The following is a 22,992-nucleotide window of genomic DNA, read 5'->3' on the forward strand; positions in this document are numbered from 1 at the left end:
TAACTGAAACTAGACTGAAATCTGATGTAATGCACAATCAAAATGTTCTGTTACATTTCTGTTACAGTACAGTACACTTCAATGTAATTTATTCTTTTCCTATGAGAACCATGACTAATTACTAAGTCAAAAGCCAATCGTAATACACAAATGGCAGCAGTTTACAGACATGGCAATATGGCAACTACAGGGTTTTTTGTTGTCAACTTTGGTTAGTTTGTTTAATGTTATATGCAGCGGAAAAGGGGAAGGCAAAGAAAGAAGAAACATGAGAACCATTTTGTCTTATTTCTACTCAATAAAAATCCTGAGATTATGTTGCTACCGACAGCACTTCCTGCTTACAAAATTGACGGTACTCAGTGAATATTATCAAATTAGGTTGGTTATCATGCATGTCTTTTACAGCATATGGTGTTAATGGATTTCAGAGGCTGATAAATGGCTCTGTAGAAAGGAAAGGCATAGGGAAAACCTAAGAGCTGGAAGATTCAGTTGCTGAACAGGCCTAGTTGCATTTTCCTGCCCATCAGTTCATCGTGATCAATCTTTAATGCTAACTTCAAAGAAATAATAAGGGATGCATAGAAGAAGTCACACACACATCTCATAAAACAAAATTTATCTTTAATTTGTAAGTGTCAACAGCAGTACAAAAGATGGAGTGATGGTGAATAGATTAAGGGTAGAGAGGACAGTCTTGAGGTAAATGAGCATAAATAGGCAGTCTTATAGACACTCCCCTGAGGGGTCTAAACCCCTATCATGGCATATACTGTATCACCCAAGGATGACATGTTTAACATATCAGGAAAGCACCTTGTGCAAAAAAAAAAAAAAAAAATTAAAAAAAATCCCTCCCCCCCCGAAACATGTAGGTAAGGTGCCAATGTACACCAGAACATACTGTATATGGACAGTGTCTTTCAATTTTGTCTTTTCCATTAATAACTGAGGCAGAGGAGGAGAAGACTCTTAAAAGTACCACTGAAAGATTATTTAATATTTAATTTACCTCACGTCAATACTGCACAACAAAATCCAAGAAGTCTGTTTATGCAATGAAGCAGAGCTAAGAATAACTATTCTCTTTTTTTAAATTGAGAACAGATTTTTTTTTTTTAATCAGTATCCTTAGCAAACTTTTTTCTTTCATTTTTTTTACTGTATCAAGAGGAGAGTGTGAGATGTGATGGCAACCTTTAAGTTCATTTAAAAACTTTACACTGGACTGTACAAGATTTTTTTGATAAACTATTTACATTTTCAGACTTTAAAACATATTCAAAGCAGCAATAGACACTAGTTTTTCCTCTAAACGCCCAAATAATTACCGGCCATGGGCCCAGGTAGGTACCTGCATTGTATATAGAATTTCTACAAAGAAAACCTGCCCATTAAGTTAGCCAGTGGGTGTCCAACAAAGCAGCCCTCGCCATTAAGAGCTGCACCCACAGTGTTGCTATAGGAATCAAAGCATAGTACCTTGACAAGAGAGTCTCAGTTGTCCCAACAGCTCTACACAAACTTTACAATTTGAAACAGCAGCTAGCATGTCAGTCCAGCATGTCAGTGAATTGTGCTGATTAAATTAACATAGAGTACAATCTCACAATATACATCACAAACAAATTACAATGTCAGGAAATAAGAGTTACAGTAAGATAAGTTATGTAGTAACAGCTTATAAGCTTGTCTTAATGTAATAAAAAAATTTTTACATGGGAAATACAATAATGAATGAACATAAATGCTAAGCATTCTAGTCTGCTACAAGCTGAAGAAAGGTACAAGAAAAAAAAACGTTGCTTTCTAGAAAGCAAAACACAAATGACAAAGGAAGACAAACGGAGAATGCACACTAGCAGGTCTGCAATGTGCAGCATACAAACAGTTAAATATTTGCACATTCCCCATACTCCAAGAGCACCAAGGACCTCACTTGTGGTTTTTAGAAAGCGGAAATTACAAAGCAAGCCATGTCACTAAGTTGCTTTATAGCTTTCATATTGCCATAAATACCAATTTGATAAGTTTTCCTTTAGCCCAGTTCACCCCACCCCACCCCCTTTTTACCCAGCGTGTGAAATCTCAGAATACTTCTTTGTCACCATTTCCAACAAATCTGGTAGTTAAAAAAGGGCGATGGATTAAAATGAAATATATTTGCATATACATTTTTTTTTCCTTCTGTAGTAGGACATTACAGTATATCAAAAATGTAGTTTGATCTGAGAAAAATCACAGATATCAATGGGTTCTATAAAAAAAAAGGTTTGGGGGAAGTTTTTTTAAAGGAAAGAGAGTGTTTTGTAAAAGATCAAATGAGGTCATATAGTATTATTCTTTTAAAAGAACATGCTTAAGTGCCAACTTGAATCTTAAAAAAGCATGCAAAACACCAAGGGTCCAAGCCCATTCATTAACTTCTCATAAAACCATGAAGAACTCTATCATACATTCTGCTGGCTGCGTCTCCAGTGCAGTTGTTTGCACTGTGGCCCTGGCTCAGCAAAGTTTGCCTCGCTTAACGCCAATGCTTTACTGGTCCTCATGACCGCCATGGAAGTACTAACGTGCTTAATATTAAGCAGGTAGGTAAGTGTTTTGCTGGGGGAGAATGGGGGTGTTAATCTTGTAGTATGTTTTGCTAGGAAATGATTTTGAAATGCCACGCCTTTGATACGACTAAAAAACAAAACCAGAAAGCCGACCCAGAGGGAGGACTATGTTTTAGATTGCTTTGGGAGATGGTTGTGTTTGTACTCAAAGCAGGAACTGCCCACAGCTGACTGCTGTACTCTTTGCACAGGGTATTTTATTTATTGTGACTAATGCTGCTGTTTGTTTTGCATTCCCATCCCGGAGCAATCCCATCTTTTGCCCTCCCCCTGCCTCATGCTGCACCTGAGTACACTGATTTAGGAGCTCGTTGCGATCCCATGTATTCTCAGCAGGCGGTTTCGCAAGCTAAATGGTGATGCCCAAACATACAGGCAGACCAGAATTGGGCCACTTCATCAGAGTCATTTCTCCATGTAAACCTGAACCCTGGAAAGCAGTTCTGTTTCCATTAAGACTTTTATCTTCCATTTTTATGAAATATGAAGTGAACTATTCTAGCTGGTACCAGACTGTTTCGGGAGTGTTCTTCTCTTGAAAATAAGTATTTTATAATTTTCCAAAAAGAAAATATATTGTATCTGTTAATTAAATAAACTGTCTGTTCACAGAGAAAATAGTATTACTATATTTGTGCATTACCTGAATGGAGTTGTTATTTTGTTCAGTCAGAGTTATTAAGGGGGGGCTCAAACACAATGCTTAAAAAGCAATTCCACAAGTCCTCTTTGTGTATTGTGTGAACTATTTCCCCTGGTATTAGAGCCTAATATGACAATAACATGATTTAATGAATGTAGAAAATAAAGGTTTGATATTATGAAGTCTTGACTGCATTGCAAGGGCCATCTTAGTCATAATAATCTTTCCAGGGATATGCTTTTGACTTCCAAATGCCATGCTTGTTAAGAAGCAAAATATCTCATCAGTTTTACTTGGATTCAGAAGACTGTTTCCTATCAAATGTATCAGAAATTTGGTATGCTTAATGTATCAACTTTCTAAAAAAGAAGAAAGTATTCTGTGTTTGTGGAATATGCCATTAAAAATCAGTGAGAGCACAAGTGAGGCATCTTGCTGTCCCAGCTACAGGTCCACAATACTGCGCTCACACTGCGGGTGTAAATTCAGCATCTACATGAGGTACAGTGACTTGTCAGCATTTAATATGGACCAACATACACTGATATAGAACAAAAGTAAATACATAACTTATACTTCACTAAGTATCCATGAACAAAAAATAAAATTCTATTTCCTATGTTATATTTACACAATTTAAAAAAATTCTAAAATGAGATGGTAAATTCATCAAAAACTTTGTTTTGAGCTCCGATTAATAAAGTAAAAGTGTTGGTTTTTATCCTTATGATTGTCCTTTCTTGATTTCTACTGACTTTTTAGAGCCAATGACGGCTAATAAATAGAATAAAATGCTCATATGCACAATTCCGATTCAAATATGTTCTTCCCACTCCCCCAGCCAATAAATGCAATTTTTACCAGCTGGTGATTCCTGAACAGCCAGTCATTTTCAAGAATGTGGCTTTAACATACAGAGCATCAGCATTGAGGCAGGGCTGGAGCTAAAACAAAGTGTTCATACATACATGTATTTTGCATAAATAAATGAAATAACAAGACATAAAAATGACTCAAATCCGGCAACTGTGAGGCAGGCCCACACGAGTCGAAACAGATGACTTTTGTTCATGTAGTTTTCGTACAACAGTTTCACATTAGTCAGAAGTGATAAAAAATACCATTTATATCCAGTGCTTATAACACTTACGAAACAACATCTGTGAGTGTGTGTTTTTTTGTACTACAAGCAAAATCAAGTTTCAGTCCTAAAGAACAGTCCTTTGTTCTCCACAAGCCTGCAGAATATTATTTTGGCATGGTCATAAAATTTTAAAAAAATTAACCAACTAATCTAAATGTTTGCCTTTGTGCAAAAAAATAATTACATAAAATACAATGCTAGCAATACAGCATTCTACCTATGCAACAAAACCAGAAAAAAAGAGAGCAAGAGAGAAAGAAAGTGACGTGGGGGGAGGGAGAGATACTTCTAAGTGGAGAGTTATGTAAGACATTAATAAATAGTCATTTTTTTAGGAAATAATGGTATCCTCCCCCCAATCTGAGCTGAATGTATTAAAACCAGTTCAAATTCCCAAGCAATTATAAGAACAAAAAACACTTTCTATTAGTACCTTAGCCAGCTTAAAGAGGGCGCTCACCAGCTAACGACACAGCATATGCCTTTAAAGTCTTGGCTAGACCAGTTTATTGCTTATTAGACATGGACTCAGAACACATTTAAATAAATATTAAAAATATAGCATTTTGTTCCAAATTACAAAATGGTCAGAGAAATTTGACCATTGTGTTTCTATGCCATTATCTTTATAAATTGTCCTGTAAATTGAACAATCTTCTTTGTCTTGGGGGTTTGTTCTCGCACATTTAAATGTAATTCCTACAGTGGTAACAATGGCTATCTCTGCTCAACTAGGTAGGTATTGGTGGGGCTATGAGTAAAATGACTGCTCCCAGTACAGCATCTTGACATTGCACCTCATGAATTTCTGCAAGATAGGATGGTAGCACGAGGATAGCCAGCATTAACACTATACTTCTTTCATTGTCTGGGCCCTAAAGAAAGCCCGTTCAGCTCTGTGGGAAGATTCCCACAGACTTCAAGAGGAGCTGCTCTAGGCCCACTCATACCTCTCAGCCCGAGTCTGAATTTATCACCAATGTGCTGAACATAACCAATTCAAAATAAAAGCTGAGGGAGTTGAGGAGCTTCAGCACATGTATTCACCAGGCCCATTGGATCTGCATATATATACAGTGATGTATTTGTGAACAGGAGTGGAGTGTGAGGGAAAAAATTAAAGGCAATTTCTTCTCTGTTGCTGAAATTTAATAAATTCACAATCTTTGAATATCTCTTTCTTGTACGTTTCCCAGAATTTTCTCTAGCAATTGCATTGTTTCTAGTAGTAGTACAAATAAAAACTTTAGTTTCTATAGCACCTTACATCCAGAGATCCCAAAACACTTGACAAGCACTCATCAAGATCTGGCTTACATTCCCACATGACTAATATTCAATAAATATTTTTGATGCACCATTTCCCCAGCTTTGCAAGTCAGATATTTGTGTAGCCTTCTCTCCCCCACTAGGAGTCTCACATATAAATCACTGCATAAATACTTAAGGTAGCAAACAGTTCCTTCAGGTGACACCAGGAACATGATGTATGGAGCCACGATTCACTGTAGGATTCTACGGGCCCTAAAAATTCATCATGGTGGACTCTACATGCAGTTTGGATTTTACATCTGCCTTTGCTGTCTTATAGAGGTTTATAACTATAAACACAATTTTTTAGGAATATTTGTACTGTATGTACATATAAAAGTACTCACTTTATTTTGCATTACATATAGCAGAGTGTTTCTAAGTGTTCCTTGAACATACAGTATTACAGGAACAGCTGAATTTCTCATTCATAAATGTCATGTTCATTTTAGTAGCAGGTGCACTTTTATTTTTATATACCTGTGTAATTTAGGGGAGGAGAAAGAAGGGGTTCTTTAAAATATCAATAAGGAATTGTAAGTGTAATGCCACCAACAGTACTTTTAATAATAAATATTAAGTATTTGGACCCTTGACATTCTGGAATGAATAAATTATTTAAGAGAAAATGTGTTAAGACTGAATGCAAGGGTTAAAAGCAAAGGTGTAGAGAATGTAATCAGAGGTGGCCTCACACTGCTAAGACAGGCCCGTCCATAGCTGGTGATCACTCTTTTGTGCTTACTTAAAATTTCACACTAATGGCACATCAAGAGGCAAAAGCAATTGGGCACATGCACTATGGCAACCATGTTCACTACTTAAGAATATCCTGTCTCCAGATTCCTGAGTACTTTACCATATTCTGGAAAAAATTAGGTTTTATATATAATTTTTTTAAGATGCCAAAGGATTGTCTAAGACTTTACAGTGTCTCCTTTAAGACTTTTTTTTTTAAATGTTAAGATTCAAAAGTTATGAAAAGTTTGGCACATCAGAAGTTCAGCTATACATATGGAAAAAATGGAATTCAGAGACTATTTTTTAAAGACGAGCTATGATGCACAGATGTGCACACTTGCGGACTTGTTCTGTTTCACAATATGAAATCTGCAGGTTTTGTTTTCTAAAATAATCCAGAATAAAAACACATTCACAACCTGTAGGCTGGCACAGCATACCTGAGTGAGAATGTATAACCCCCATCTAAAACAGTAACTTAAACCTTTATCAGCATCCAAACGGAAAAAGACAAAAGGTAAGACTTGTAAGACAGCTATTGATTCATATAAGTTTTCAAGTCCTGATGTCTGATATTTAATATATGTCTTCATCTAAATTAAAAAAACAAAACAAAACAAAAACAAAAACCCAAGTTCATGAAAAATTAGGGAAACAATCTGTCTCACACGTTAAGAAACATTTAAGACCATTCTGCTGATGTAACTGTAGGAGCCACACATGCATGCAGGCTCTTTAAGAACTTTTGTTCAAAAAAAACCCCAAAAAACCCAAATGAGTCTGAGTACTTTAATTCTGTGAACACTCCTCAGTTGGCACTGACTGCCTCATGGGCTTCATTTTCACTACTATAGTCTGATTTGGGATCATCCTCATAGTCCTCGTACATTTCTATTTCATCCTCTCCATTTATCATTTCATTTCCAGCAAGGCTTCCGCTGTCCGTCTTCATACCATAAGTGCTCTGAATGACGGGGATGCTGGGCTCAGGGCTGGCAGAGGTGCTCGAGCAATCGGATGTCATCTGAGGTGATGGCGTGGTAGTCGCCATGGTAATAGCACCAGGATAGACAACCCCCGTTCCTGTGGTGATTGGAATTTGAGGCTGTTGTCTGGAAGGAAAAACAAGAGGGGAATGTGATTTCCTGCATTCAGAGAAGAAGAGACCTCCTGCAAGTTCAAATGAAAGAAAAGCAGGTGGTTTCCTAGAAAGGCTGCATGCATTCCTCTGGGGTTCACAGTATGGTCCTGTACGGTACTGGTTCATCTTAGCTCCCCATAAGGACAACTGGAGAGTGAACTGTTTAGTAGCTACCAGACGTTGATTCTTTTATGTATTTTATGTGTTCATTTAAACCATACTGGCTAGCACTTGGACAGAGATCATCAAAAGGCTTCAGGCACCTGTGTGATGCCTCACTGCTACTGTAGACATCATGTATCCAAAATCTAAATCCTCCAAACTCCTGACAAGAGCTTCTGTTAATGAGGGGACCTCAAGATTACCTGTAAGTACCTAAAATGGCAGACACGTAACCAAGTAAGATTGTCTAACTGTAAGTATGCAATTTACTATTTAAGTGCTAAGTAGACTCCTACATCACTTAGAAATACTTTTGATATTTTATTGCTGGCTTTTGATTTTTATTTAAATCCACAATTGGAATGCCATTTGTTCTTCAGGATTTAATGTGTAAGACCGACTTTTTGAAGCAAAGTACTTCAAAAAAAAGAACAAATGTTCTTTTTTTCTATGGTAACAGACAGTCTACAGAAATTAAGACTTCCTCCTGAGGACCCAATGTCAGATCTGATTTATTTTGACAATGCAAATACATGGGAAGTCTCAATTAAGGGTGCACTACCTCTACTTTTGACACATCTTACCTTCTGATATCTAACTGTGCACTGTGTAATGTTGTCTTTTTCATGTGTGTGTGTGATTTTAAGCATCCTGGAGCAATACACTTCAACCAAATAGGCTTATATCACTGCTAGTCAAGAAATTCAACACAACCTTTACTGTAAGCATGTGCATAGTTGTACTAAGTGATGCAATGTCTCTTCTTATCACGATGTATGTATATTCAAACGCTTTGCTGAGTAATGTCAGGTTGCTGAACCCATTCCATGGTCAAGCCCTTATTGACTACAAATTAATTAAATCTACTTCTTACATTTGGGTTAATTAACTAAGAACATACTTTCTATATTAAAATATTCATACAAATATTCTCGTATTATTTCTGGATCATTACCTTGAATAAAGGTAAGAGAAAAAGAAAGGATATAACTTGTCTGAAGGAAGAGAATCTCCATCGTACTTTAGATGTGACACTGAATGAATATAGCCCAGTATCAGAAATACTTAAGTGCCCTGGAATATGCTGGTTTAGTGTTGACTAGTTATTGAACATACATGCCTATTTGCATAATCTATTTAAAGAATCGTATATTTCAATGTATTCCCAACCTTCTTTAGAGCAATATTGACCGAGTATTAGAGAACTATTATATAATTTTAGCAGGAGAAACAGTGTCAGGTGCGTTTGAATAGTCTAACGAATCTGTAACTTCTTGACCACTGTGTTATTCTATGCTAAAATTCCAAAGGACATTCCACAAACCAGTCTCTTGCAAATCCTTAATCATTGGCTAAATCAATACACAAAATAATGTAAAGCTTATTTACAAAACCCTGAATGTGGAGTCTTTATTGTTCATTGATCAAACTCTAATTTTGGTAAATATCACACTACAGAGTGACTGGGAAACCAAAGTCCTTCAAGTTTGTGAACCAATACAGACAGTCAAATCATAAGCGCTCCGTTTAAGATAATATTGAAATAGCATGTAGTACTCTCATTGCTGGTACTGCTAGCCTGACTCTTAAAGCCTCTGCACAGCTTGAGAAATTCAAACATCTGTTGTATAAGTATGGTACACCTGGCTAGCAGCGAGCAAAAACATCACAGTAATTCATTTGACACAGTCATTATACTCCTGTTTGCAAATGATGATTTGCAGATGATTTACAAACAGCTAGGGATTTTTCACTAAATTTTCACTTTTTAAATGGTCTGATAAATGTTCTGTGAAAACAATTTTCAGCCAATGTATTTGCTTGCAAGTGATTTTATGCAAACATCTTTCAATACTTTATCCATAAAATTGAAGACCTACCTCACATGGGAACATTTCTGTTTTAGGATTGCATGTTGTTGGGAGTATAAATTATCACTGTTAAAAACCCATATGTATCTCCTCCACAACTTTTAGACACAGAAAATATTCACAGTAATGACAGTTTCCACAAAGCAAAGGAAAAAGGAACCCTCGCATGGTCACAGCAAAATTCTACATAGCTGTCACCAGGCCATACACACTTAATGATCTCTAATCTGCCCATCTAACAACTGCTGGTACTAATCTTTTTTCTGATATTTCTTAGAATAAATAAATTCACAAAACAAAGCATCCCCCATCGTTCATCAAAGACCACCATAATATTAATGCCAAAAGACATTTTGAGGAAAGTTGTTTTTACAATGCTTCTAATAAGAGTTGTAGAATACACTCAAAGAATGACTGAGTGCAAGCTGCTCTTTTGTTATAGATGACACTAAGGATCAGAACTCTAATAACCACCCCTAGCCCTTCCCCCAGAAAAGTTTGCATTTTTTTAGAAGCAAATTACCTTTTTATAAGCAGCAAGAAGGAAAAAAATATCTGTTTAGGACAGTACTGTGAGGTGCCTTGGTAAAATGATGGTTGTCAGTGTTAAGCCCTGAAGGACAGACTATGTTAAAAGAATCAGATATTCTTTCAAATGCTTATCAAGTCAGCAAAACTCTTTTGCATATCCACATTTCAAAGGTACAAAGTATATTTGTCCTGTTACCACCCATTTCAAAGCAAAAAGGGAGCAGATCATCTGAGCATAACAAAGCAGAATTTACAGAGATACCTTTTACTTGAGAACGCACCCAATGCATGGCAAACTATAGAATGAATCTAACTGGTAAAGAACTTGATCAGTGTAACAAGAAAGTTAAAGGCTTACTGAATTTCTCATTCATAAATGCAGTTCTTTTTTACATGTTAAATAAAAATCAGGCATGGTGTGCATGCCTGCTGCTGGGTGGGTAATAACTGTGAGCTTTAAATTACCTATATCTCACTGTGGGACTGTAAACATGGGGTAACTGTACCACCTAAATGGGAAGTGTCTCAAATTGCTACTCATTTGCTAGCAAAAATTTGCTAGCACTTAAACATGGGCACCCACACACCCCCAATAACTGGACACCTATCTCTCACTTGAGCCCTGTTATTATTTAGAGCTGATCAGGTTGTCACTGTAAATTCTGCTCAAGTTGCTGCATTACATCCCAGAAAGCCTTATTTTAAGATATCGCAAACTATATGGATGGCATATGTTACTGGAGATGAGTGTTATCATTTTCGAAGTAATTCAATTTTATAGGATGGGGAAGGGGGAAGAAATCAGAGCATTTATTTAAATTCCAACCGCTCTCCCTGAAAGGAAGAGTTGGAGTTTCTAACCTATGACTCTGACCATTATGTTTTATTCGTAGTTCTTAAAGGCATTCATGTTAATGGTATTTTTTACAACATTAAATTCCACATGTTTAATCCTTGTATCAAGCTAGAGTTTTGCCTATCATAGGACCTTGGAGTGAGGAGATAAAAACATACTTTACTGCAAGCTACACGTTACAATTCAGCTCAGTTGCACATGGTTAAAGCAAGGATGTTTTCTGCCTGGTTAAGATTTCCAGAACCCAACATTAATCTTCCTATCTCTTCCGATCTGCGAGGAACGGTGATGCATGGCTACATACCCTGGCTTCAAATCATTCCTGCCTCCACCATCTCCTCTTTGCCAAAGAAATCCTTATGTGGCCAATTACTACAGGTCGCTTGCCTCTCTGCTGTGCCAGCGTTGCTAACATGTCTGCCCGATCTGGGGCCAAAGATTTGGCCCAAAATAGTTAGGCAAATATGAAAAAGGAGGTAACATCCTAGACTAATTGACCTGCTCACAAGTCTGTGGCATTAATATTCTTAGGATTTTCCAGGAAAATGTTCCACTTTTGACTTTTGCAAAACTAGCTAAACATTTAAATTGGCAAATTACCATTGTTTTCTGATCCCTTCCCAGCTCTTTTCTGACAGCTCTTTAAATGACTGAAGCAAAATCAATTGCATTAAGGAAAATGCTTATATGCTACACACCCCTGAAACTTACATTCCCATAAGGAATGAAATAACAGTAAATCTCACAAAAGCACCCATTGTGTACTTACTTTAAGTTCAAGCTACAGGAGTATAATATTACAGCCTTATTCAAAACCATAGTCTAGCAACATTCAGACTGCGTGTGTACAGTAGTTATAAACACTATAAAGGCTTTATTCTAACATCTTACACTGGTAAAACACCAGAAAAAGGTTACTGCTTACATCATTTTGCGGAGAAATGTATATATCATATACTTGTATTTAGAGTGTATTAGACTGTAAAAATGACTGAGAATTGAATTATTTCTGTAAGACAAGGCAACAAAAGACAGACTTAACTTAAAATGTCTGAATTTATGGTTTATATACGATCCATTTGTTAGTTCACATTTATTTATGCATTACCAAAAAAAAGTACTATTAAAGATAAGTTGTAAATCACTTGAAGTCTGTTCAGGGATTAACTTATGCTGAAGTTATCATTCACAACTTCCCATTAATAATTTTACTATTAAAAATAACTCAATTATTTTAAAGACATAGCTGGCTTCAGATTCAGCTTCCACTAGATTAAAACCAGCAAATTTTTAATATACTCTGCATTAAACATGAATTATTTCCGTATATTATCTGCCTCATTTGGAACAAAATTCATTCACGTAGGGATGCAATAGAAGGCCTACACACGTTTTAAGTTTCACTCTGTTGTGTGGACTTGCCAGTTCCTAGAGTTTTGTGCTGGTCTATTACATATATAACATTTATCTCAAAACATGAATTTCCTGCCCAATTTATTCCAAGAAATCTTCACTCTCATTCAATTCTTTGGAAGCTTTTCCTCCAAAAATCAGAACAGAACCTAGTCATCCATTAGCTCATTTCTCTATTTTATTTTAAAGCCTGTCTAGTTCATATATTGAGATTCTCTAAACTGCTTTTGTGCATTTTACCAACGTTTATCAAAGAATCTGGCTCACTGAAGTAAGTAGTATGAGCTTTTTGCACCTTGAAAGTTCAAGCAGTGTAAAACTCTTCCTGTGTTTGTGGTGGGGTGTGTTTTAGTTGTACACATGGTAGGATTATTCTGTGCTAGCCAGTGGCTCACCCAAGGGTATCTGATAGGAACTAGCCCTTGCTGGATTGCTTACGCCATAAATGTACATTTGGAATAGGAGAATACCAAACACAATACAAAAGAATATAATTTTTCTTGCTATTTATACTTTCCTCTAACCACCAGTTTTGAAGGTCTTTCTTTCTCTTGACACATCTCCTATTCATCTTTTTATTCTGTGATGATAAATTTTTGCCATTTTGGTATACCCATTCCCAAATTAATTGGTATGTGCTTAAAAAAAAAAAAAAAGAAAAAACAGCAGGACTTCAAGAAGTATGAAGCACTTGGCACATTTCATTTGAGTCTATTTTGTACTTTTGTTCTCTATCTTACACTGAAATATTTACTGTAAACTTAAGAGTATATTCAATCCTAAAACCCACATTTGTCTCCTGTTTTATTCTGAAAAGGAAACTGCATCCCAAGTCTCACATCTACAGTTCTGAAGGACGGTTTATGCTGTTTGTTCCATCAAAGAGTGGAAAAATGATGGGTGTACGAGGTCAGTTAGGAAAACCGTTCCAGCTGATGCTTTATGTGATATTTATGTTAAACACAAGGAAGAGTAAGTTTAAGAAGTTCGTGGGCTCAATTACTATGTTTCACTTAATTGTAATCTGATTTGTATGAAGTATTGCTTTTTATTACTCAGTAGACTATTCTGCTGAATTATCTTATGCCATGTTATATGTTTCAGTTCAAAAAAGCTGTCCTGGTCTGGTTTTTACACCTTTTTTGCTTGGTCTCTTCCAAGAATTTTGTTTTAATTTTTTCTTTATGGAAAAAAGGAATTTGGGGCAACAGTGGAAAGTCACAAAAAAAGCATGAAATAATTTTTTTAAACCACAGCCTGTGTTTCCTCAGTATCAAAATTTGTATTCATATTGAACTGCAACACAGATCTCATTTCACCTTTATTGAACACATCCATTAGACGTCATACTCCCTTTTTCATCACTTACATAACTAAAAGTTGTTGTTTCCAGTAAAGTCCACTGTATCATTATATAAGTCCACAAAGGTAATTTATGCTTACTTTAAAACTTCTTCAACATGGATAGAGCATGGTGAAGTGGACTTAGCATAAATATGAATTAGAACTAATCCTTTCAAGAAAATAATGGCATTCTCGTGGTCTTTGTGATCATACTGTTCGATATATGAGAAAGATGTTACATTTAGGTTGTGCCAGCAGTTTAATTTTGAATAGTTTTCATTAGGGTTTTTTTTAGTTTTTTAAATTCACAACGTCATTCTTTAAGTAGGCACTTTTAGAAGTTTCTTAAATCCGTCCTCCATATTCACCTCCATATTTAGCCACCACTTCCAATGTGTAAAATGCTACTGCTTAATACTGTTTTGAATTAGCAAACAATTCTCAAATTGTTCAGACTGCTGTTTTGGCATTTCTTTTGCATTTCTTGTCTAGATGTCATTTCGTCTGTCAATCTGCTTTGGAAGACATAAGCTAGAGTTTCATTCCCTCAATCTGAATATAATTTGTGATGTGCTGTATAAATTCAGATTTCTATTTAGAGTTCTATGTACAATTTTGATGGAAGCCTATTAGTAAACAATTTCCCTTAGAGTGAAGAATAAAAAACAATGACAAAACTATAGACTGGAAGGCTATTTCAAGATATTAAAACCACTTCTATTTACTGATTGAAGAAAGAGCCTACATTGTTGCAGGCTGTACCACAAAATAATTGACTGCAACAGGAGTTCTACATCCCAAGCCAAAAATGAGGGCACATAATCAACGTCAAGGTCAATTATCTGGTAGTGAAGTACCCAACAAAAGGAGACTATTGTGATTAGAGAAATAAGCAGAACATTGTGAATTTGGAAAGGCTGGCACTGGAGATAGCTTTTAGACTCTTTGTAAACCACCAGAAACATTGTGTTAGAGCACTGAGCATCACAGATTAATTCATAAAAAACAGGAGAGAGAAATCAGTTATGGTGCAGTTGTTTCACTGGAGTTTTGTTATCTTTAGCCTGTAGATCTTTCGAAGTGCTGCTTTCTCTGCTGAAGGCTAGAGGAAATACTGTTAAAAAATACACAATGTTTTTAAAACTGTGCCAGGATCTTTTTGAGCCATATATTCTGAGATATAAATCTACCCAGTCTATCTATCCACTACTTGAAAGCCTCTTCCTAAAACATTTTTTTAAAAATATTTTTTCCACAGTTCTATATATAATAAAATTCCTAAATAGCCTCATGCTATGATATCATTCATTCATGTGTGTTCCTAACGTAACTGCTATTACCCCTTTCCCTTTTCATTTTTCCCCCTTCTCCTGACTCCTTATTCTACATGGGAATAATCTTTTGTGGTTTTCTCTTTGTTCTTGCCTTAATTTAGGAAATGATCCTGGACTCATTATTAACCCAGAATGGATAAACTTAGTAATAATTCACAAAAGACATGATTCAAATATTTCAGGCTAATGGGAAACAACTTCTTTTGACCTTAAAGAATTCCACAATCAGTTTCATCATCAGCACTCAGCGGCAAGCTGATAGCTCCATATTCCATGATATGTCTTATGTTTTTAATAAGGTTTTACAGGTTCAAATCCTTACCTTCTAAATGACATTAGTCAGTGACTTAAATAGGCAAGTCTGTCTGTTTTCAAACAGCATGCTTGTCTTTGAAAGCAAGCACAACAATAGTACTCACCCTACAGTAAAAAACTGCCTCATCTCCTGTCTTCGAGACCTCATCAGTTGTTTGTATTCACCAATACGCAATTTCTTTCCATCAACGATGCAGGTACGTTTTGGTCGAGGTTTGTATTTGTAATTAGGATACTTTTCTAGGTGGATTTTACTTAGCCGTGCCTGCTCTTCATAATAAGGTTGTTTCTCTTGATTTGACATGGACTTCCAGCGAGATCCTATTAACACAAAACATTAGTGAGTACTCAAGTAAAGCAGGTTTAGCTTTACACATACACATTTCAACATGCCTTCTCACCACAACAAACAGATTTTAAATAAGTTAATTAAACAAACTGATTTGAGTTTACACCAGCCAGCACATATATTGGGATGCACAACCTGAGACAGCTTAAAAGACGCTTGACTTCCAGATATTGCTGCAGACCAAACATATGTAAATCTCTATTAAATAAGTGCACTTACAATCAATAGTTACTTCTCAAAATCTCAGCTCATGCTGCAAAACAGACTATTTAGTTTTTTACAATATGAGCATTAATCTGTGAATAATTCCATACCTTTGTAATTCCATGCACAGTATTATGGTTAAGTAAGGCCTACAACCATACTTTTACTGTTAAAAGCTTAACATATTGCCTAGGGATACATGCTTCTTTGATAGCTTTATGAGAATTTGGTGTATACACTCCTACTAATAGATATTAATACCTTGCTATGTAGCAGGAAAAAAATTATCAAAACCTTATAGATTCAACAAAATTATGAAAAATCCCTTGCTGTCTGGGTGTCTTAAATTTACTAATCTTCTGATATAAGCTTGGCATGATATTGGCACCTTACCATATTTTAAATCCTATTATGCATATTATCTTCTGGCCAGATGTAATAAATGCACAGAACTGCACTGAGAAAGTTATATTTAACAAGCTTATATTAAAAAAAAAAAAAAAAAGAAAAACAGAAAGCACATTGTAATTATATACACCACTTCAGGTAGTGTAAACTCTCATTGAAAGCTGCACCAATAAAAAAGTTAAAAAATTAACACAGTGTACACAGGAAGAGGAAAAAGTATTCCAATCTCTTGTATTGTTTATAAGGAGCTATCTAAACACTTGAATAGAAGCGGGATTTTTTTTTTTCTAGGGGATAAGAAATGCAGAAAATAGCTTTTTGTTGTATTTTAGATGAATAAAACGATTACAGCTGTGGTAAACGTGGGTGGAAGCTATTCTTTTACCAAGATTTTTCATACATCAACAAATGGAAAAGTTGTATAAATATTATCCGTAGCCAGCAATACTCTGTGTCAGTTCTAATATTTCAGTTGCTTTTCTCATTGTCCTGGAAAAGTTGCACAGATATTATACGGACATAGACTTATTTGTGGCAGAGCAGATACTGACAGGTTAATTCCATGGTTAACAAACACTCAATTGCTGGCACTTCTGAAATATTTCTGCTGGAAGTTTACATTTTAATGAATACAGTTACTATGCTCCTAATAGTTTTTTCACAGAATGCACACAAATAATATAGATTCCCTACAGCTGCCAACACTGAAACAGTGCAGGTTTTATACAAAACTGAAAGGCTATTCATATAACTTACTTATATGGTAGACAAAAATATGAGAAATACTAAGTAAGATTTTGGAAGTTTTAGGACAAAGTAACATTTATTTCTATGTATTCCTGCCTCCGATTGAACTAACATGCAACAAACTTTGGTAAGAATGTATTTGAACTCAAAGTTTACAATAAAATGATTACAGAGGAAGCTTGATTTTTACTTTTATTTATTACGAGTTACATTTGGAATCTGTCTTTCACTTCAAAGACTCAGAAAGCAAATATAGGTTTTAACATTTCACCACTCGTTCTCACGTATGTTTCTAATTCTCTGGAGGGGTCTTAAAAAGCAAATCAAAATTTCTCAAAAATGAGCCAATTTATTTGCACGGTGGCAAAATATAATCCATGGTATACTCCCTGATCATCCCAATCTATACAAATTAAATATTAAGTATGGTGTCTTTTAACTAAGGAATATTTTAATTGTATGATACTAGTGCTTCCTTAGCTTTTTGAACATTCTAACATTTTGAATCAAACATCATTTTGCATGCGAGAAGGTATGCATGTCTTTTGAACTGTGCCAGGTTTCTTTCTTTGACACTGCACTGTCTGACATAAACCTTGGATTTTGATTTTGTACTTTATTAATTTTTTCCCAGTATTTACTCTAGCAAGTACCATTTTGCATTCAGGTCACTTCTAATGGAATCTTGGAATTAGACCTTTTATCAGGATACACTCTTGCAACAGATTTCACAAAATGTTCCTTTTGAATGCTGCTAAGTCTTTAAAGCCTGTTGTGACTCTGCTGTTGAAAATAAAAAGCATTAGGGAAGGGGCAGAAAGGGAAAAGGAAGGGAATGAAAATAAAAACAACCCATGAGTCTTCATTTGTATGAGTTTCAGTAATTCCAATTTCAGTCAACATCTCCCAAACAAAATATGTCCTAAATTAGAGAAGTTGCATATCCAAGAAGGAAGTAACTGGCCTGTGTCACCAATATAAATAACCTCATCTTTCCACAGATCCAAAAATAACTAACCTCTGCCAATTGCCACTACTGTAGCAGAGCCTTCTGAGCTTCCCTCAGTTTTGGTTCAGTCAGTCATGATTTGTTCGTTGTCTTGCACTTACCTAGGATTTTGCTAATGTTGGAGTTGTGCATGTCAGGGAAGGCTTGGAGAATTTTTCGACGCTCATCCTTTGCCCAAACCATGAAAGCATTCATTGGTCGTTTGATGTGCGGTTCGCTACTGGCTCGGCCCCGCGAATCCCGGTAGACTCGAGCTTCAGCCACAGTGGCACCTCCTGTTGGCCAACAATAATACTGCTGTAGTTTAGCTGCAGAGCCATTCATTGCTTTACTCCCTGTAATGTCAGGGCAGGAAGAAACAAGATGGATGCAAAACATTATTATGTGGATTACGCAAGCGCTTTCAGTGCTGTGTTTGTTTTAGCCTCATTCTCTTTTTCTCTCTCTTTTTGCTGCCAGATCTATGCAGGAGAGAGAGAGAGAAAGGATATCCAGTGATTTCAGTGCAATCGATTGGGCTCACCCAGCTGAAGGCATCAACATCTGAGTGAGAAACAAATTGCACTGGTATTTCTCCAGTTAAGGTATGGAGATTTGAAAAAGTTTCCATTTGGGACTTTAACATAGCATGCATGTTCTGAATGCTCAACAAAACTCACATAAAGCTACACTTGAGAATCCAAACTGATGTAGACCTGTTCACACAAGTAATTTACAATGACTGCTGCTTGAGCAGTGAAGCACTTGCCAAACATTTCATAAAATAAATTATACAGTACACCAGGTACATGCTGCTAGTTGTATGGATATCATTATATTTGGAGCTCAACATTTTAAAGTCACATCTGCTTTAGTTGAATTTTAGATCTGTCTTGGAGCAGTTTTATGTAATAAAACTGTCTGCCTTCAACAGGTACATGCACAGCATCCTGGAGCTTCTGGAATGGGAGACAAGCACTCCAGCTTCTCCATGACTGCTGTGCTTTACTGTACTCCAAGTGTCCTGTCATTACCCACTATCAATTTGACTCGTACATTCTAGCCTTAACCAGTTTTTTGAATGCATCCAGCCCTGCTCCTTGACCATAAACAGCAAAGTTTCATAGGGTTTTAGACTTCCCAGGGCTGAGTATGAGGCGTAGAACTAGTTAATACAGGAGAAAGAGAAAAGCAAGCCTAGATAAGGCATGCTTGTACCAGAAAACCTTTTGTAACTGTGATGATAACATATGTTTTTACGGTTATACCTTAGCTATAAAAGAAATGCAAAAAGTCTTTACAGCAGGAGAGTGACATACTTAGTCTTAGGCCTCATCAAACTGTTCATATAATTCTATACCTTGAAAAAGCAAGGTACTCGACAACAAATTAGCACAGCAATAGGCCTCCTTTTCTGTAAACTATTACAGCTCCTGACACATTTATTGGCCAAATAATATAAGATTAGTTCTTTACACTAAAAATTTGCAGATTTACTGGTTTCAGTGACAGACTCAAGTTTTTAATTGTGCAAAAACTAGGTTTCCTAATTTAGTGTGAAAACACTATATGTTAGGTATACCATTAAAAAAATTCTATAGGAAATACATTTCTGTGAAAAAAGTTCTAAAATAGAGGATGCATAACTAATACACTACCTTTTTGCCACCAGGTCCACAGTACATTACTTTCATTTAAAACGCACTGACCATACAGGATAAATTGATTTTGCTTTATATGGTGTTGACAGCCATGTTTATTGTGCAGTGAAATGTAGTGTAGTTTCAAGCTGACTATATCCATCAACACAGGGCAATATGCTGACTACTGGGCCAGATGAAGACATACATTACTCTGAGAGCAAAACACTCATTCGTATACGGCAGTGTCTTCTCCCAAGGATCACCATGGTAATTTATGATGCCTCCAATGCCATTACTTTACAAGTGACACCAATTTGGCAATTTATATACTAACATGCACGCACATAAAAGAAGACAGGTTTGTGGCAAATGTGAGATGCAAAACTATTTTAATACTATTCTAAGTACCATGCTACAGGTGTTTAGCATTTACAGGAGGCTGCAGCTGCAGTCAGCTTTTTATTGCAAAAAGGAACAGTAGTTTTGCTGGGCAACCTGTATGTAGGACCAATGTAGGGGTATGTATAGTTAATGAGGCTCTGTCCATTGTTGTCAGAAGGGTTGGTGGATATCAGATATACCATCTTCTGAGAGAGGATATATTTATTGTGAAACTATAATAAGTTACAAACATAGTAACACGGAAAGATTTATTGAGACAAATGGCCCTATAATTTGAGAAAAATCAAATATATCATGTAATGGCTGTTCCATCTTTTAAAATAATACTATAAAATTTGTAACTAGTATGTGGGCAACTAGGAACTTGGTGACAAATTTAAAAATTTAAATTATTGATGCAAAATTTGTCATTTGTTATTCAGCTACTCTACTTACAGCAAAGGGAAGAAGACGTATTTGAATCCACATGATGATTTTCCATCTTTTACTTTCCCAAAGGTACTTATTCACTATGGCTAAGGAGTTTGTCTTTAGCCCTTTTGCCAGGCCTTTCAATCCTAATGCAGGCAAAGAGTGCCTTTACTAGTATCAAAAAATATAGACTGGCTTTTTAATCTGAATATAATTGTGATAGGGAAAAAAAAAAAGAAGGAAAAAAACCCACCATAAACAAAAAAACCCACCATAAATGATCTGTTTTCAGAGAAAGGTTATGTTAGAAAACAATTCTTACTTAGAGTAATAAATTACAACCATCCCAAGAAGGCCAAGAAGCTCTGGCTGCATCTGCTTTAAGCAAGTCCATACTTGAAGGATTTGAAAAAGCAGCCAAAGAGTTGATGTTCTTTGTGCTTGATCTCTGGGGGAATATTTGCAAGTTGACCCACAGGCCATCACAAAAGCATCTGCAAAATGAATTTCTGCAAATAACTAAAGTAATGTAATTTCCATGGTCTTCTGACTATCTGGGAACTACAGAATTATATTCAGCATATAAAGCATTACAAGAAAATACTTCTGCTAGCATATGATTCTATGTGGGGAGCCAGAAAGTCTCAGTACCTTTTTAGCTTAGAAATGAGGTGCTAATGATATAAAAAGCACATATGCTCAGTGAGCTCTTACAAGTTGAAACACATAAGAACAAGCTTTCAAACTGGTTGTGCTTAGGTACTTCATCTTGTCAATCAGATATTTAGACAGTATTGTGCACTATATAAACAATTTCAATAGGTTTTACAAAGTATGGGTTTTTTTCATATTGTGATAAGATCTTTCAGACTGACAGAGTCTGAAAGAGGCACCTGAAATTTTTAAAAAAGATATATACAACTGCAAAGAAGTGTTTTATATCTTTCTGAAAATATTTTCAGGAAAGCCTAATAAATAATAACCCCAAAGTAACAGATAAAATAAAAATCTACTACTAATGAAGGCTGAGAAGAGAGGTGGAAGTTGGTAATTGTCTCTCTATGGCAACTAATGCTCTATCTGCTAGTTGCAGTTCATGCTGCAATCTCAAGAGGAGCTTGATTTTCAGAATTAAGAGCTTGGTCAGAATTAAAAATTATTGCAAAACCAGTACAGTTTGGCTGCCCTAATGGCTTAGTTGGCAAAGAATTCTACACTTCGGCCTAAAGGCTGGGGCTGTCCTCAAAGTGACAATTTTAGCTTCTGAGGGTGTGGACTGCCTCACTTCCTAGATGCTTTGCATTTGCTCAACTTGTCATGACTTTGATGATTTAAAACTAAAGGCAGATTAAAGGAGAATGATCACTTTTGTGGATATATCCCAGGCAACTCCTTTGTAGAAGCTGGATTCCAGACTAGACTCTAGGGACAATACCGGGTCAAAGAACACCACAGAATGAATCTAAAAATGTTACAGCTTCATTAAAGTAATTTCAAACAATGTTTTTGTTCCAAAAGAGCCTAATTGCTCTCTAATGACAGTGCAGGGGAAGAAGAACCCCTGTTCTTTAGAAAGAGAAAAGAATCTGATTGTCAACAGGAAAGACAAACATTTTCACATTAATTAAATGTTAAGAAACATACAGTAACAATTGTTACATTGTTTATTTATTTATTCCTGTCTTTATCTGAGTTTCTCACCTTTTATAGTGCCAAGAATTTTAGGACAGGCACCATCTGTTAGCATGTTCCCCGAAATCTTGACCACATTAGGGTTAATCCTATTGTCTTTAACAAGAGGTGGTTTTACCTTCCATTTTATACATCATCTGCCACAACAAAACCTCAGACTGGGCCTTTACATGTTACCAGAATGCAAACAATAATAAACATGATAGAAAGGAGCGAAAAATGGATGAGAAGAAGATGAGGAAAGAAAGAGAAAAGAAGTGACAGCAAGAAGAATGAAAATTTTATCAGTCACTCTGTTATTCCTTAATTACTCTTCACACTCCAGTCATTGATTCATGTTTGAAGTGATACATTTACTTTGACTCCCTCCAGATAACAAATCTTTGGCTACTCTAGAGAATATAGTGCATACCATCTTCCATAGACATATACCAAGATAGGATATATAGAAATAAAGACAATCTTTCTAGGTTCCTAGTGTAAAAGGGACCTATTAGTAATAAACTCCTATCATCAGTTATTCATTAAACTGAGATGACATTTTTGTCTACTTTGGAAAAGACTGATTGTGACCTCCAAAATATCTGGCCCTGTCTGTGGTAATACAACTATCACTGCTAGCAGCTTGCATTACAGAGACCAGAACCTAATGAACATGCAAACAGAGTCACTCTTTTACTGCTAGAGATGGGTTACTCATAAATATGGAAATGCCATAAAA

General features: G+C 35.9%; 1 protein-coding gene across 10 annotated transcripts in view; it reads right to left on the reverse strand.

Moving 5' to 3' along the window:
- Positions 1-607: 607 nt before the first annotated feature.
- Positions 608-22,992, reverse strand: part of SOX6 (SRY-box transcription factor 6) — a 375,192-nt gene continuing 352,807 nt past the window's right edge. For 8 of the 10 annotated variants that reach the window (XM_074885126.1, XM_074885127.1, XM_074885121.1 and 5 more), the window contains 3 exons: positions 18,246-18,479; positions 15,532-15,748; positions 608-7,572 (listed from right to left, as the gene is read on the reverse strand). In XM_074885126.1, the coding sequence (XP_074741227.1) occupies positions 7,269-7,572; positions 15,532-15,748; positions 18,246-18,479 (755 nt within the window). In that variant the 3' untranslated portion in view covers positions 608-7,268. The remainder of the gene's footprint in view (positions 7,573-15,531; positions 15,749-18,245; positions 18,480-22,992) is intronic. The other 2 variants (XM_074885124.1, XM_074885123.1) reach the window with 1 other exon arrangement.

Source organism: Strix uralensis, chromosome 15 (assembly GCF_047716275.1).
Source record: "Strix uralensis isolate ZFMK-TIS-50842 chromosome 15, bStrUra1, whole genome shotgun sequence".
Classification (NCBI taxonomy): domain Eukaryota; kingdom Metazoa; phylum Chordata; class Aves; order Strigiformes; family Strigidae; genus Strix; species Strix uralensis.